Here is a 17415-nt window from a genome sequence, read left to right as displayed (position 1 = left end):
CTCGTAAAAGGAATCTTTGTCCTATGTAGGGAGGTGGATCCATTATCATCTTATATTTCGACATTGGCTTCTCAACCGCAGAGCGCATTGCCATTCATTTATGTTTTCAAAGCCGATAACAGCAGGCGTCATTTTTTGGCGGACTAAGAAACCTACCCCGAGTATATGGTTTGCTGGATGGCCACTATAATATAGGGTGTAGTGACTCTTTGTTGGGAAATGATCTCTGTCCAACGCATCCTTGTAACGCTGTTACATTAGTCTAGTATTGGGACATCTGCTAGCTACATTCGATCTGTACAGGGATCGCAAGTTCCACGAGAAAATGCGTAAATCGTTCCTTCAGTGCCGTTACCGGGTTCGTCATGATAATGTCCATCCAGTCTGGGACCCCTTTTGTGACTTCGTAACAAATTGTTTTTCGTATAAAGCTATCGGCCCTACCCAACCCCCAACCTAGAAGACTCGAAAGTTGACCTAAATGGTATGTGTACATTTTAATAAAAACATCTAACTCTCTCTCTGTTAATAGAAAATTTTAGAATCTTTTTTGATACGAGTATACTCAGTTAATTTTAGTTACGAAAAATGATGTCGGTAATTGTTTATTTATCGTCCATCTTGGATCTATAACAAATTTCACTGGAAATACAAAATTTTTAAACCGCTCTTTCTGTGTCCATTTGTTTGAATGGTCAAATTGGTTTAAAATATGGGTGAGAAATGCATGTACACTAGATCAAAATACATATAAATATAAATTTATAGATCAGGATATTGCAAATAAAATGAATCATCAACAAAATCGCATGGCGTTCCGATGATCAACTCAGAGATCCTTCCCCCCAATATCCTAAAATTGTCTTCCGATGCATTCAGACCACTGGTAAAAAGGACCTGGGGCAGTTTATTTGACAACACCCATAGGTTGTCACCCTTATCAACGAAGAACTCGTTAACGAAAACCAACGTAACCGAATCCGAATCAACCAATCCTTGTGTGTCTGGTGTATAAGGCTTTCGACTATTCCAGCATCCGACCGCATCCTTATTTACTTGCGAATAGAAAATAATTTCTGTATTCTTATCGAAAATCTGTACGTTAGATTGACCGTTAAATCCTCGATCACCCAACATTTTAAAATCATAGTACGAGTCCTTGTCCAATGCGCGAGTTTCATTCTGCAGAACTTTGTTGGACACCACGAATTCTTTGGTGCTGGATAGAGCGTGAAAGTAGACGTTCTTGGATTTGTCTGGTTTCTGGTTGCCAACGGCTAAACCAAAAATCCCATCAGGTACTTGGAAGTTTATTCCACCGATGAAGAAATTGCCTTCCAGAGGATCGAAATGGAAGTAGTTGTGCTTGATGCGCCACGACCGGTCTTCATTGAGAGAGTAAACCAGCATGCCGTAGCCTACTACGTCTGCAACGTAGATGAAGGCGTTCCCACATTCACGATCCGATATGTCAACCGCCTAAAAGGAAACATTTTTAAGTAATACAAGAAATTAATTCTTTAAACTACTTACAAAGTTCACAAATTCGCTTGTTTTCAGCACTTGGTCCTGCGGGAAGGTATATCGATGCAGTACTTTGTCCGTATTGAGATCAAATAAAATGATTGTGGGTAACGTGACTTGTCTCCGTGTCTTCTCAAGGAGTCTTTCTCGTCCCCAATCTAGGACCCACAATCGATCACATTCGTCCGCTTTTGCTCGGTATGGGGAAACTATGTTCGTTGAGAGTTCCACAGTTTTTGGTTCCGGTCCATCACTGAGAAAGTTTCCTAGCTGGGAACATTTAAAATTGGCAGCCCGTTCTGAAAATTTGGAAATTTTGTATTTGATTTTAACAGTTCTGCAAGATACGAAATAAAATTAATGGTAATTTTGTACTATACTTTGAACTTGGGGGACTTCTGGGAAGTTCCTTTCCATATCATGTGATTCCCAATTGGGATAAGGATGAAGGATTGGAGACCTGCTGTCATCTGGTAATTGAATGTACGCCAGCGATGCAGCTACGCCAGATTTCCATCTAAAAGGACATAAGTATGTTATATATTAGCGTTTTTTGTTCTTAAATTTTATGGTGTGGAGTTAGATAATTTAAAGTAGTGCGGTTCAATAACGGACAATAGAGATAAACAGAAGAAAATGGCGAGGAAACATATAACAGGGTAAGCATGTAACAGGGGAGACGCGAAATTAATTTTCCTCTGTTTCTCCATTTTGTATATCTGTATTTCCCCTCCCCCCGGTTAAGGAGCAGAAAGAACCACGGTGGATGCTGTCATGGAGGTTATGGCTGCGGTTCATCGAACTAAGGTACACCGGATTAGTTGAGGGACAACTCAGCTCAGTTTGCTTGATTCGATATGTCGGAAGAGTGGCACCTGATCAGTTACATTGATCGTATGTCGGCACTTGATGCCGAATGCCCCGTTGAATAGCACACTTGGTATATTGATGAGATGGAGGATTGCATGAATGGTTGCTTATGGTTTCAGCCTTACACTGAAAAAAAAGAGAAATATCAATCCGGATCTAGAAGAGAATTCGGACCCTGAGTCCCATGCCGATATATGGTCAAAATCATCGGATAATTATCTTGGATTTTTGTTGAACTTGAAGATGAGCCTTTTCGAGCAAATCAAAACAGTTGCGGATACGGCAGCAGCTGGAATATCGGCCCTAATTCTGCTAATTGCAAACTTTGGGGGACTAGATCTACCATGAGACATCTTATGAGTGTAACCCACTCGGTGTTACTCTGGGGCAGGAGGTATAGGATGAAGCTCTTAGGAAGGAGGTGTGTCACAAGCGTTGTGTACAAGTGCAGAAACGGGGAGCTTTGCGGGGGGCGTCGTTAGTGAAAGGAATCCTGACTAAGGCGGCAGAGCGGGAGGGCTAGCACAAAGTAATGTGCCCGGTTCGGTCCTTAACCAGTTCTTTGATGACGCAGGGGTTTTTAGTTGGTAGTTCACCAGCGTACCCCTGTGCGCATTAAGTACATCACCCACAACCTTCCGTCATGATAATAGGCTTTTGATTTGACGGAAAGTCGAGTGATAACAGGTCCTTGTAAATCAGTAGACTGTTTCAGTTTTAAAGTGACAAGTTTGGCAGAGTACGGTATGCTTCAACGCGAAGAGAAATTCAGAAACAGGATAAAATTCTTAGATGTTGACTATGTCAGTATAAGCATGTAACCATGGAATAAATATAACGAAGACTTCCCGTTTAGATTCAGCTTAAATTTAGGCACGCAACCCTACTTTTTAAGATTTTGTATAAAAAAAAATCTTATTAAAATCGGTTTACTGTCTGTCTGCTTGCCTGTGTGTCCGTCACACGCATTTTTCTCGGAGACGGTTGTAGCGATTCACACGAAATTTGGTGAAAAGGTGGGAACTGTGAACGTATACGTATACAGTGAGTTACATAATTTTATATCGAAATTTGGGGGGGTCCCCATACATGCAAAAGGGGAGTGTACATTTTTTCTTCATCAAATATAGTCATGTATCAAATGAAAGGTCTTAGTTTTGATATTTGTTGAAAAGGTGGGGAGTGCGAGCGATCGAAAATTATCATTTTTTTAACGGACCCATTCTCGAAAACTACCCAATCGAGACATCTGAAAAAAAATCATCAGGCTGCCATTATATGGTACCTAGGCTCCCAAGGCTAGGCTACGCTACCCTCCATACCGATACATGTTCAAATAAAATTAATAATAGTATGTCTCTATAATTTTTAGTAATTGGCTGCAAAACCTTCCTTTAGTTCATGCTAGCATCACGACAATGTAGGATATAACATAAAGCAAGATCCTACCAAGTTTGATGGAAATTACACCATTAATAGCAAAGTTATAATAGGTCAAAGTTGTCGCTTCTTTGCAAATCCTAGACTTTGAATGTGGATATTCTTACATAATATATACATATATTATATACTACGTACTAATGGGACATAAGAAATACACAAAACCTTTCATACCTGAAGCGTCCACCTTCCGGTTTGGTTCTACTGAGAAGCGCTACCTCGAAAATACTGAGACATTAAATAATCTTGTTAGATAGGAGGCAACCGAATGAAACGGCTAAAGTAAATTTCCATCTGCGTTTCCAATGCGTTCCTCCGTGATCAGATTAGTAGGGCTGGTAGCAAACTCTTCGCGGACAGCTGTACGGAGACCAAGAAGAACTTAAGACAAGGCCTGCGACCAGAACAGCGCGTCGTGCACTACAATGCGCCATAATGACAAGGTTCTAGCATTCCATTGGAATGTGGATAATATTTCCATCTGGCGTTTGAATCCAAGGAGCTTTCCGAGCTCTGAGAAAAACGTGAACCGAATTACGTTCCCTAGTCTATGATGATTACGGCGGAAATACCAAAGCGCAAAATCCACCCTCGACAGAGGGCCTCAGCACATACCTGTGCTGCGATGTCCTTCAGAGATATTGTCTTACTCGTAGGCTACCGCTTAAACCGGTCAATAATCGTGAGGCAATGCCTGTAACCCTGCAAATGTCGCTGGGATGTTGATCTTAGAGATCCAAGACGAAATATTATCGACTAAGTTGTCCTTACTGGACACATGGTGAATATCCAATGTAAACTGATTGATGGAGGCTAAGTACTGAAATTGGCGAGGGAACGCTTTGTCGAGCCTCTACCTTAAGGCAAAAGTTAGAAGCTTATGGTCTGTGAAAACGGTGAATGGCCCGCAAAAACGGAAGTACTTGATGCTCAGATTCGCGCTATTAATTCACGATCATAGACACTGTTATTCCGTTAAGCGGGATTCAACCGGTTTGAAAAGAAACCCAACGGTTGTCAACTTTAATTCAACCTCTAGTGAAGAGCAGCGCCTACTCTCAAAGTCTGAGACGTCGACGAATATAGCTAGGGGTCAATCGTGTCGAGGAAATGTCAAAAGTGTTGCGTCTACCAGCTGGTGCTTGGTGCTCCCGCGTATCTTTGGTCTTAGGACTAGAAAGGAAGGTTAGCGGCTGTAGGTAGGAAATGACGGTCCAAGAACCTACCAAAGTCTTCGACTGTCTTTGCCAGCGGAAAACTCGGTTTCATCAGTTCGTAAGCTATCAGGGGTTATGGAATGGTTTAGAAATTTCACCTGCTGTAGGAAAAATCTGCACTTTTCAACGTTCACAATTAGGCCACTGTCAATGCACTCGAGATATGCCAGATTTTTGGACTCGGTGCGAGATCCAAGGTTATCCAAGCAAACAAAACAGAAGTCCAAGTTTCGTAGAATGGATGAATCTCTGGAATGTTTGCACCCCATTGCACAGACGAAAAACCATTCGAGTGAACTTCAGGCGTCCGAAGGGTGTGCAAATTGCTGATTTGATGGTAGGCCTTGGCGAGATCAAAGGTCGAAAAAACACAACAGTTTGCTCATTAATGCGCAGTCTTGGATGAGTGGAATGGAGTAGCCGTCCTGAATGGTCTGTGCATTCAAGCATTCGTTTTACATTTGTCGACGGCAACCTATAGTGAACCTAAAATGAACTGAATCGAGTATGTATGTCCCTCCCTAAAGGCTTTTTACAAGATTATCAATACATCAGCACGTAGCATGGTATTGTTCTCCATTGTAGTATGAACCCAGGAAATGAGCATTGGGAGGTAGGCATGTTTCACCTTCCTCTTTTCGGCAAAGCATTCCACCTTCCCTCGTCATATATACTTTACTAGTCTTTCGATTCTTATAGTGGGATCTGGATGTTATTCCCTGTCATGAATACCGCGCCTGTTTTTCGAGTGCATGGGTTTTGGCACCAGATTGAGTGGAGAAGATCAACTACTGTTGAAAGGTCTGCATATACCTTGCTTAAGTAACTGCTCAAACTCTTTCCGCAAAAACGGCGAGCTTCTGGAGTGGTATAGGACGAACCTTCAGGAAGATTGGGGAACCAGTAGAGTTGATATATACCTAACTGCCTCAGAGAGACTACGCTCGGTGTTGCGGTACTTTTGAAGAAGTGCACGAATACGTGGATCGGCAACGTCTTCAAAAATGATAAGAAGAGTGCTGGATGATTAGGTTAAAATTCTCCCTGACAACTTAAGCGAAGTTTTGTGGTCTATCAAGGACCTATGCTGCATATCCACCAGCAGCCCATAGTGACACAGAAAGTCCGCATCTAATATGGGGATATTGATGTCAGCCAAAATGAAGCGCCTAGAAAAGGTTCGACGCAGGCCAAGATTCATTATACTTGCCTCTAGTCGTTTTGATGTTGCGGAGTTTTTTGCCGCTAATTCTAGCCGCTAAGCGAAATGCTTCTTGGGTCTGAAGACGGAGAGGACCGAGATCTCCGCGCCCGTGTCTACTAGATAAATGCACCTACTAAGGAGGGGGTACGTTGAAAGATGACATGTTGCTGCGATTCGGGTGGACGTCGCCGCGTACCACAGCGAACTTTTTGAACTCGCGAGAAAAGTGCATGGGTACAATTCGGGACCTGTGGACGTGTGACCCCGTTATTCGTAACCACGGCTATTTGCTTCCGCAATTCCCTCACTTCAGCGCACTCGCGCGACATCTTCACCACCACGGGGCGTGCGTGCGCCTTGTGCATTTTGTCCGCAGTCGCGACCAACACTGCGGCCTGCGTACCTTCCGACACCCGTTGAAGCCACAAGGACTTCAGAATCTCAGACCTAACCTTGTCCTTATTCTGGTGCTTCATTTACCGAAACAGCTGGCTGGGGTTACGGTTACCAAGCGCCAGATCCAATACGAAGCGATTCAGCTTAGCTGATTCACTTAACGATTAGCGTAGGGTGAGGACAAAAATTTTTCCGATGTCATGGGCAATGCCAATTTGAAAACACTGTACCTTCATTCTGCCACAACAAGTTCTCGCGATCAACCCCCATTAAGCAGTTGTGACATGAAAGTTCAATCAATCTTGTGAGTATGGTTAGTATTATTTAAGATTGAAATGTGGACCTCGCAAGGGAAGTCTCTCAGTTGTCGTTGGAAATACGTTCAGGCACTGAAAAGTCTTTTGCCCTAACCTTCGTTTGTTATGTATTTGAGACTTTAGGTCTCGCAAGGGGCCGGCCTCCCTTAAGGCTCTGGAATATGGGCCTTGTCGGCGGGACGCTGAAATGTTGTGTTGCATCAGCTTTTGGAAACTGACTTCCCTGTCTTTAAGTGAATAACAGGTCTTCCTCAGTTTTTAGCGCGTGGATACTGATCCTTTCTTTTTTGCGGGGGGGAAGAAGCCAGGTATTTAGTTGAGAGCGGGGAAGTATAGAGAGGTATTATACCTGGCCATCCCCAATACTATGTATTCAGTTAGCTTTCTGAATTCGAACAGCAAGAAGGTAGGGCGAAAAATAAAATTTATTTACTTGTGTGTGATGCGTTGTGGGGAGGAGGATTTTGGCTAGTGGTGAATATTCGGTTCCGTGTGATTGGGCCTAGCTGTTCCCAATATTCCTACTCGAGTCAACTTTCCGACTTCAAACAGTGAAGACCAGGTTGACGGGAATTTGGTTGGGAAATGGGGGTCGCAGCTAGGAGTAGGTTCTGGTCGTCTCCAATGACACATGTTCATTTCGTTGTAGGCAAGAAGAATATATGGGAGCAAATTCAGCTGCAAAGGGACACGGAATCTCATTGTGCACCTTTCGGGTAGGAATGAGGTAGGTAAGTGGCCCGAGACCCATTTGGTTCATGTACTGGTCTGTTGATGTCGCCTAGATTGTTTTCTTATGTGCGTTCCCTCGTCCTATCCCAGCAGAAAGCAGATGCATCTAAAGGACTGATATTGGATGCATCTACTTATTTGTTCTTCACTTTCCTTTTGTGGGCTCGTGGCCTTTCCTTTATGACCTTTTTTGTCTTTTTTTTCTCAATACCCTTTGAATGTACATTCATTTTTTATTATTTTTGTTTTCTGGAATATAGGTTCTACCTGGGTAGTTTCGCTTCTTTGGATGATAGATTGAACTCTTCAGTTGATGTTTCGACTTTTTCCATTTTGATTTTGATTTTTTAATTTGTCTTCGATTCTTCTTTCTTCTCACAAAATCGCCACCAATTAATGCACCGCGGGCCAGTGCATTCCTCACGCTGTTTTATCGGTGGCTTCATTCGTAGGACGGGAATCAACGGCCGATGTTGAGGTGCGATGGTCTCATAGGCAACGGCTTTGCAATCAGTGACAATGGTAAAATGTCGGCGTCTTATGAGAATATAGTCAATTTGCGTTTTACTGTTCCCACTATAAAATGTAGGAAGATGAGACAATCGTTTGATGAGCCCCTTTCCCTCATGGCCCTTGTTACCGTCTGCCTTTTCACCCACATGACCATTAAGGTCGCCAGCAATGATGATATAGTCGTCAGCAAGCACGTGACAAGTCTTTTCATCGTGAAGTTACCAGAAGGCATCGTTCTCGGCATCAGGTCGACCTGTATGTGGTGCGTACGCGGTGAAGAAGTGGATAGTGCGATCAGCTGTTCAGCTTCATCAGCCGATCATCAAATCGTTCGACTTCTTTAACGGCATCACGGAAACCCTCTGAGACGGGGAAATGCCAACACCATATTGAGTGTGTGGGCTATCAAAATAGAGAAGTTCATAGCCATTTTTACCGCGTTCGCGATCAATGTCGAAGCTTTTGGCACCAGACCATCGGGTTTCTTGCAGAGCGCAGATATCAATGCGCTTTTTCCGAAGGGCTCTTGCGAGTTCCTCGGTCGTTTCAGTTAGCTTATCAACATTTAGCGTGTAGACACGTATTTGTTTTGTTTGTTTTGTTCGCTTTGTTCGGACTAACTTGCTTGCGTCCTAACTCCGTCCATGCGTCAAGAACCCTTGCCCATTTCTCGACAGGATCGGGATCAGTCCGGCCGCGTCGTCTGAAGTGGACGCCCTAGCATTTCTCCGGCGCTTGTGACTCGACATTGTATGCATTTTCTTGGTCGGCCGGTCGCGGGACCTGTCACCAAGAGAGATCAGGTAGGATTTAGAATAGTAGAATAACTCCAACTATACCCTATTAGTCTCTTTCCCTGATCTTAGCATTTTATTTTTATTTTACTGAGGAGTACGTTGCCTCAAACCCTACTCCTTTAACTGGGCTTGGGGCTAGCATACTATGTTAATAGAATGGTGAGTTCCCTTACTGTGCGTACCAAAGACGCATTAAGGCCCAGATGGCTTGTTGGAGAAAATATTAATAGCAAAAGAAACTTTATCAATTGAGAAAGAAAAAATATTGATGTCACGGTCTATGACTAGTTTTGCAAGGTCAACACTGCATTCTCGAGACCAATTGTTTAAGAGAAAGCCAAGGAAATAGCTTTAAGCCTTGGAGTGAAAGATTTCACTTCATCTAATGGTAGGCTGCAAAGCATTTCGATGTGTGTTTGGTGAAGCTTCTGTTGTTAATGCAGAAGACTGAACAATTTTTAAAAAACTTCCAGCACTTCTAATTGGTCATAAACTCCAGGACATTTATAATGCCGATGAAACAGGTGTTTTCTTTAGAGCATTACCCAACGAAGCGCTTGCTGTCAAATTGGATAAGTGTCACGGTGGAAAATTGTCCAAACAAATGGTAACAATTTTACTATGCGCTATTATAGCAGGAGACAAAGAAAAACCGCCCGTGACTGGGAGAACTGTACGTCCCGGAGCATTTGCTCCATGGACATCAAGCGGTTACCAATAATTTGGCATTTTAATAGAAAATTTAGATAGGAAAAAAGGAAAATTTTGCTTTTCCTAGACAATGCAACTTTGCATTGTCGCGACTTGCAATTACTAAATATACAAATTGTTTTTCTTCCAAGCAACACGACATCAGCTTGTCAGCCGTTAAATGAGGGTGTTATTAAAAATTTCAAAGTTCACTATCGAAGCATGCATGTTAAACACATCTTGACAAGCATTGACACTTCTTCGGCGAAGAAACGTCCTGGAGGCTGTGCATTTCATAAAAGCAGCCTGGATTAAGATGCAGCCAGTAACATTTATAAACTGCTTTAGAAAAGCGGTCCACAAACATGGGCCTCTCCAGGCGGGATCACTTTTAACCAAATTGACCACGTGTTGATCGAACGCCGCCACTTCTCACCCTTCATGAATGTCAGAAGATAGAGGGGGGCCAATATAGACTCGGATCACTATCTCGTTGCATGGTTCTCCGAGCTCGAATAACAATACCACCTAGAATCCCCTTTGACAATCAGGTGAGAGTGAACACTGAAGCCATCCACAACACAGTCCTCCGCGACACCTATAAGAGGGAAATGGATGCCGCAATAACCGCAGTCAACAGAGGACCTGGAGATGAAGCATCAACAAATGATCTCTACAATCACCTGAAGAACGTTATCATGGATACGGCCACAAACATACTTGGCCCCAGCCGCAAAAGGAGTCGGAACGGCGGGTTTGACGATGAATGTAAGCTAGCAACGGAACGGAAGAATGCCGCATACCGAGTAATGTTGCATTCTCAAAGAACGCGGGCACGCGCAGAGACTTATCACGAACTCCGTCGAGTGGAGAAGCGACTTCACAGACGGAAAAAGGAAGCCTGGGAGAACCAACAAGTCTATGAACTAGAAAAGTACAGGGAATAACCGCACCAGGCGAGGAAGTTTTACCAACAAGTCAGCAGGATGAAGCCTTATACACCTCGATGCTCATCCTGCCGAGACAAAGAGGGAAATCTGATTTCCGACAGAATGGGCATATTAGAGCGATGGGTTGAGTACTTTGATGAGCTACTGAACAACCAGAACATCGGCGAGTTGGAGGTCCCGCCAACTGAAGACGACGGACAAATACTGCCACCACCAAATTTAGGAGAAACAGTCCGTGCAATCCATCGGCTAAAAAATCATAAGTCGCCAGGAGCCGATGGAATTACAGCCGAATTGGTTACATGTGGAGGCGACCAGTTACACCAAGTGGTTCACCAGCTTGTGCTCAAGGTATGGGACAGCGAATCAATGCCTGACGATTGGCAACGAGGCATTATCTGTCTCATACATAAAAAGGGAGATATCACACAGTGCAGCAATTATAGAGGTATCATGTTGCTGAGAACCATCTATAAGATATTCTCCGCTATCTTGCTAGGCCGGATAGCCCCATACGCCCAGAACATCATTGGCCCATACCAAAGAGGCTTCACTCCCGGAAAATCGGCAACAGATCGGATTTTCTCTCTGCGGCAAGCGATGGAAAAACTGTTGGAATATGGACACAGTTGCACTATCTGTTCATGGACTTTAAAGCCGCCTATGATAGCATAGCCAGGGTAAAACTGTACACGACCATGAGCGAATTCGGTATCCCGACGAAATTAATAAGACTGACTAGGCTGACCCTGACCAATGTGCGAGGCCAGATAAAAGCAGCAGGATCACTTTCAAGACCATTCGACATCAACAACGGTCTACGACAAGGAGATGCCATATCATGCGTCCTCTTTATCCTGGCCCTCGAGAAAGTGATCCGTGATTTTGAGGTAAATGCAAGAGGTACGATCCTCTTCAAGTCTACCCAACTACTGGTCTATGCTGACGATATCGACATCATGGGAAGAACCACCCGAGACGTACAAACTGCCTTCATCCAGATCGAGCAGGCGGCGCGAGATCTTGGGCTGCACATCAATGAAGGCAAGACAAAATATATGGTGGCAACGTCAGCACCGAAAATCAACCGTCCAACAACATCAAACCGCACTGGTCAAATGGGAAGATAGGAGACTACAACTTTGAGACCGTTGATAATTTCTCCTATCTAGGTTCGAAAATCACAACCGATAACAGCTACGATGATGAAATCCGCGCAGGGTTGTTATCAGCCAACAGAGCCTATCTCAGCTTATAAAGACTGCTCCGCTGGAAACGTCTCACCATAGGATCAAAGCTCTTACTGTACAAGACTATGACCTTGCCAGTCCTCATGTATTCCTCGGAAATTTGGGTTCTTAGCAAGAAAAATTGCGAACTCTTGGCCGCGTTCTAGAGAAGAATCCTTCGAAGAATTTTAGGCCCCCTACATGAGGATGGACGATTCCGTAGCCTACACAATGACGAAATCTATGAGCGATACCATGACCGTCCGGTTGTGGATAAAATCCGGCTCAATAGGTTACGGTGGGCGGGTCACTTAATCCTTATGGATGAGGATGATCCCACCTGGAAAGTCTATAAGGGCAATATTTATGGTAGAAAAAGAAAACGAGGCAAATCCTGTCTGAGATGGAGCGACGACGTAGGTCAGGACACCAGACAGCTTTTAGGGATATCGAATTGGGATGTCTGGAGTTCCCTATTAAGGCAGAGCTAGACCGGATACCGATTGTTGCGCCGCTGATGATGATGATGATTTAGAGAAGCTGGGTTTAGCAAAAATAATTTTGAATGAGAAGAATTCAACCCTGAGAATGACTTGTCCTTAGCAACGTGGTCTTCTATTTTTCAGTTGGCAGAAACACTTGGGTATGGCTATTCCGAAGCAAAGAAAAATCCACGAAATCGATAAAGAATTAGCTACTGAGTCCCCATCAACACTCCCAGGGCTTGAGATCGACTGTTCTAATAGCTAAATCTGCTTAGATGAAGAGGATTCCAACACTGAACAGCTTGAAGAATCATCAGAGGTGCTGTGAAATCAAGTTGCTTTCAAAACAATTTCAACCTTAAAGTGTTATTATGAAATCGACTATATTGGCCTCCCCGTTTATTAGCTTCATCCCCCCACCCCCCCTGTTTGTAATAATCTCGATTGTGCCTTTCTGGTCAATTTCAGCCTCCTTTCAGCAGGCGATTTATTCATTTCACTTCTGGTACTACTCCCCATCCACCCCATCCTTTCTAATGCAAGTATAATAGCATCACGTTCCCCACTATTAAGCGGAATCCCAAGGATTCTTTCTATAATTTCAACGGTCCTCTACGTCTTCAGACGTAGAACAGTATGGGGACTCGTAAAAGTTAAATCAGTTGGGGTCCTTTCTATACCCACCGTGTCCATTCCAAAAATTGCATTAGGTGATAGTCCGCTACCCTTCGCTTCGTCCACTCGTCTATATTAGGAATAAGCATTAGGTATGTGATCTTCCCACCCTCCCTATTCCTTGCATGCTCCTCATGATGTTGTCTGGCGGACATTGATCTCATCAAATTTGTTTTTCGCTCATTTGCCGCGAGCTATACAATCGATGTGCCTCATCGTCCAGAATATAGCCAGGGTCATCCCTAAAAAATACCGAATCTCCCTTGGAATGAAAACGTATATTACATTTCTCAGAATTCGTTCATAACCTCTTAGCGTAAAGGGCTCCAACACTTTTCTGTGCATGATTTATTGAGACAAATAATTGTGGAAATGGTGTTCTTTGCACCCTCAGGGACTGCAATAAAAATATTATTGATCGTTAGTATATAAAACAAACTTCTTAGTAATTTTTAATTCCCAATGATATGCAAGGCCACCTGGTCTACATTTTAACAATTTTCAGCTGGGTTTCGCGTTCATTCTGTAAAAACTTTAGAGAATTAATTATTCATCTTTTTATTGCATTTAGCTTCTCTAAGCGTGGCTTAGATTTTCAACTCGTTTGTTTTTAGAGCGCGGAAGAATGACCTTGACAAATCGTTCTTCGGACGACACTGTATTGAATTTTCTGAAATGATTGCAATGTCTCCTTTATTACAAAATAGTCTATTCATTGAAACGGACCGCGAAATTTATGTTAATTTGTTAGTATCCATGAGGAAATAATTACAGCTGGATAGAGCAGACAGCTTAGCGAATAACCAAAAAAAAATTAATAAGTGGAGAACTGAATGCTGGGCGTTCAGGTATGAAAGGTTTGGCGCTTTTTTGGTAGTGGCCCCTGATCTAGTTGGTCTGAAATCGAATTCCGGTTTGTCATGGGTATTCAAAATATCAGAAGATGCAGTTGACGTAACAGAAACCTCCTTAAGCAGGCAACCATTTGAAAAAGTAAAATCATACCTTTGAAACTATTATGCAAGGGAGCTCTTTCTGACCTCTGAGATAACGCATCAAAGTCAGTCATCGATCAGGGATAAATACTGTAGTTGACTTTCTGCAGGATGTAGTAACTATGTATGCTTTTGTCACCAAGTTCCTCCTCGGCTGCCGAGATTCGTTGCGGGAATAAAAAAAAATGTGGATAGTTTCTAAAAAGGCACAAACACTTGGCGCATAATGTGAATGTAAAATGCAGGAAGAAGCAACGATTTTTCACTTGGAGGAACTGTTAATGTTGATTGTTTTATTTATCAGAATTTTTTTATTGTATGTTTAACAGCTTTTTGGTGGGAGAGGGCGAGTCTCCTCTACAAATCCGCTGAAAAGTCGTGGTGGTTGAAAAATCGCAGCGATCACCCCTCTTTAGAAAGATAAGGCCCAGCGAAAGGGAAATATATAATGATATCATCATGACAAAGTTTGATTTTCCAATCTCGCTACTGTAAGTGGAGGAGATGAATGAAGAAGGAATAAGAAAGTCGCTTATTTCTACATCCGCTAAAACCCCATAATGGTCACTTCTTCTTGAAAAGGGTGAAAGGGGCTATTTTCGTAACATGAATAAGCTTGGTAGTAGGCCAATCATTGCTGCGATGTGCAAGGGGATTGCAGAGAGAGCTGCTCCTTACTCTTCCACCCCCTTCTGCTCCTACGCAGGTGAGGAAGAGTTAGAGACACACGGGGCGGATCCCCTCTGTAACCACCCTTGTACATCGTAACTGTGATTGCCCTACGAACAAGCCTTTTTACGGGTTACTTCCGCAACAATTCTTCCACGAGGATAGAAAGGAGGGACTTTCTCTTTCCTTCTGCATACCCTCTTTATCCCCTCTCCCTTCAGGGGAGGCTACGATAAATTTTACTATGATATATAAATATACCCCCAATTTGATGCGCCATTACTCTTTAAAGGGAGGGATTGAAAGGAAAACTGCCCCTCTCCTCCTGCATACACTCGTAACCCCCTCCAAGGATGGGGTTGAACATGCAAACTTTACCCCAATTTTTATGGCGATCGAGTGAGCGGGGTAGAAGTGTGTAGTCTCCAAGTTAGGTAGACTCACAATAACACGAGGGATGAATCAAGTGAACTCAACATTTATTAATTCACATGAAATATTAACAAAAACAATTCATATCTGTCAAAGGCGAGATGATTAAGAAGCGTGCCCCGATTATGAAGTCAGAGATAGGTGTCGCTTCAGTCGTTTTAAAGTTTCGTTGATGGGTTTAATCGAAAGTTTGCTGGAAGCATTTGTGCAGTGGAAAATTCCACCTTGCCATGATCGTATTCCACCTTGCCGTAGATCGTAGTGAATAATTCGCGTCAGGAAGTTTGAACGTAACACGTCGCCCAGAGTAAATGCGCGTTGGAGGATCCATGGACGAGCCCCAATGATGAACTTATTGTTGGTATTGAGAAGGCTGTTGAAGTTGTTATGTATTACAGTTGAAGGAAGTTGCTGTCTGTAGATTTCTTTTTAAAGATAACTTTTCTGAGGATGTTGTCGTTATTGGGCCCGTTTGACTGTAGTTTGTTGTGCTGGAGGTGTTTTCTGAGGCTGTTGCTGCGCTTGTCTGACTGTTGTTCGTGGTTGCTGAGACTGTTGAGAGTTTGAGTGCTCGTCTGTTTTATTGATGAATGGTGGTTAATCTGTCCACTGATAGGCTCTAGTGTGTGCTGCTGACGTCAACCATGTAGACTCTGTCCCAGATTCTGTCTAAAACTTTGAATGGGCCCATGTACGGAGTCTCAAGAGAGGCTTTGATGTGCTTACAGCGTACGAAAATGTATAAACAAATGTACAAGTCTTTTAAGATGAATAATTTTAATTTCATATGATGAGCAGTGGAAACAGGACGAAGACCACATGCGAATTCAGGTTGATTCCATATAAAAACTTAGCTGGAGGGCTTGATCAGTGGAGATCTGAAGCGGAGTGCCTTAGTGGCTGACTCAGTTTTCAACAGAAGCTTTTATTATTTTTCTGCTGCCATGTCCTGCACGGCCAACTCGGGACTCGGTCGATGATGGTCAAGCAATACTGATACTCATTAATCTTTGGCAAAATGATTATTTCTAGATAAATGTGATTAAATCTAGAGTTAGGTACTGAGATGACGCCGCTGACTCTTTGACCTTTGACACGGAATGCATTCTCGCGAGAGGTTATGGCTTAGCCTGCGTAGCGAGTGTGGCAAGTACGGAGGCGTCACATTGGATGTGACGTTACAGAAAAATTTAACACCTGAAACCACTTCTAGTTCTTGATCTCTCAAGTTGGGGTTGTTTTGTAGAAGTTCTTGTAACTCACGATCATTTTGTTGAGCTTGTGTGTGTGGAAGGTTAGAAAATTGTAGGTACAGAGATAGCATTGATATGTGAAAGAGCGTCAACGACTGGGTTTCCATCACCCTACACATGGACTTTGAAAGCATGTATTACAGCTTCAGGTCTGTTTTCATCATGAAACGTGGGGCGTCCAGATGATGGTGAAAACATTTGGTGGCGAAGTGGAGGAGCAACAGTTAACGATCGCATCTGCTGCAACATTTTTCTTTGTTGATTTTTTGAATTGGGCTGAAGGTACCATTTTTAAACTGTTCTAAAGCTGCCCCAATGCAAGTGACTGACGCGAGTTTTGGGGGTGGTCAAAGGTTAGTATAGGTCCCAGGGCGAAACGTGGATTGGTACCCACGATGGAGCATAAAACCTGGGTAATGCCTGCTGAACCAACACCAACAGCTCTACTACCAAACCCTATCTCCACCTCCACATGGTGACCGCTGGGAGCTCTTATTTAACGAAAAGCTGCAGACGGAGAAGGATGAAGGCGAGTCTCTCGCGCCTAAAAACGGGACAAATTGTACCAACTGGTGCTCCAGGTTGGGGGTTGGGTAGGGCTGACAACCCTACACGGAAAACAACTTGTTACGAAGCCACAACAGGAGCCTCGGACAGGACGGATTTTAAAACGACGGACCCGGCAACGAACACGGAATAACGATTTGCGCATTTTCTCATGGAACGTGCGCTCCCTGTACAGAGATGAAGCTGATGAGCAGCTAGCCGATACCCTGTCCCAATATAGGGCTGATATAACAGCGTTGCAAGAAATGCAATGGATAGGGACCGGTTTCCTGGAGAAGAGCCACTACACCATATATTATAGCGGTCATCCAGTAAACCATGTGCTCGGAGTAGGTTTCTTAGTCAGCCAAAAAATGAAACCTGCTGTTATCGGCTTTGAAAACATAAGCGAACGGCTATGCACTCTGCGCTTGCGAGGCAAGTTTAGAAATATAAGTCTCATAAACGTTCACGCCCCTAC

At 43.4% G+C, this 17415-nt stretch overlaps 1 protein-coding gene across 1 annotated transcript in view; it reads right to left on the bottom strand.

The window, feature by feature from the left end:
- Window positions 1-573: 573 nt before the first annotated feature.
- Window positions 574-17415, bottom strand: part of LOC119652977 (protein yellow-like) — a 29938-nt gene continuing 13096 nt past the window's right edge. Inside the window, exons 2-4 of the mRNA XM_038057387.1 lie at window positions 1905-2041; window positions 1534-1823; window positions 574-1479 (exon numbers count right to left, since the gene is read on the bottom strand). Of these exons, the coding sequence (XP_037913315.1) occupies window positions 763-1479; window positions 1534-1823; window positions 1905-2041 (1144 nt within the window). The 3' untranslated portion in view covers window positions 574-762. The remainder of the gene's footprint in view (window positions 1480-1533; window positions 1824-1904; window positions 2042-17415) is intronic.

This window comes from Hermetia illucens, chromosome 3, assembly GCF_905115235.1.
Source record: "Hermetia illucens chromosome 3, iHerIll2.2.curated.20191125, whole genome shotgun sequence".
In the NCBI taxonomy this organism is placed as follows: Eukaryota; Metazoa; Arthropoda; class Insecta; order Diptera; family Stratiomyidae; genus Hermetia; species Hermetia illucens.
Note: the sequence above shows the minus strand (reverse complement) of the source record. Positions and strands in the feature narration are given on the sequence as shown.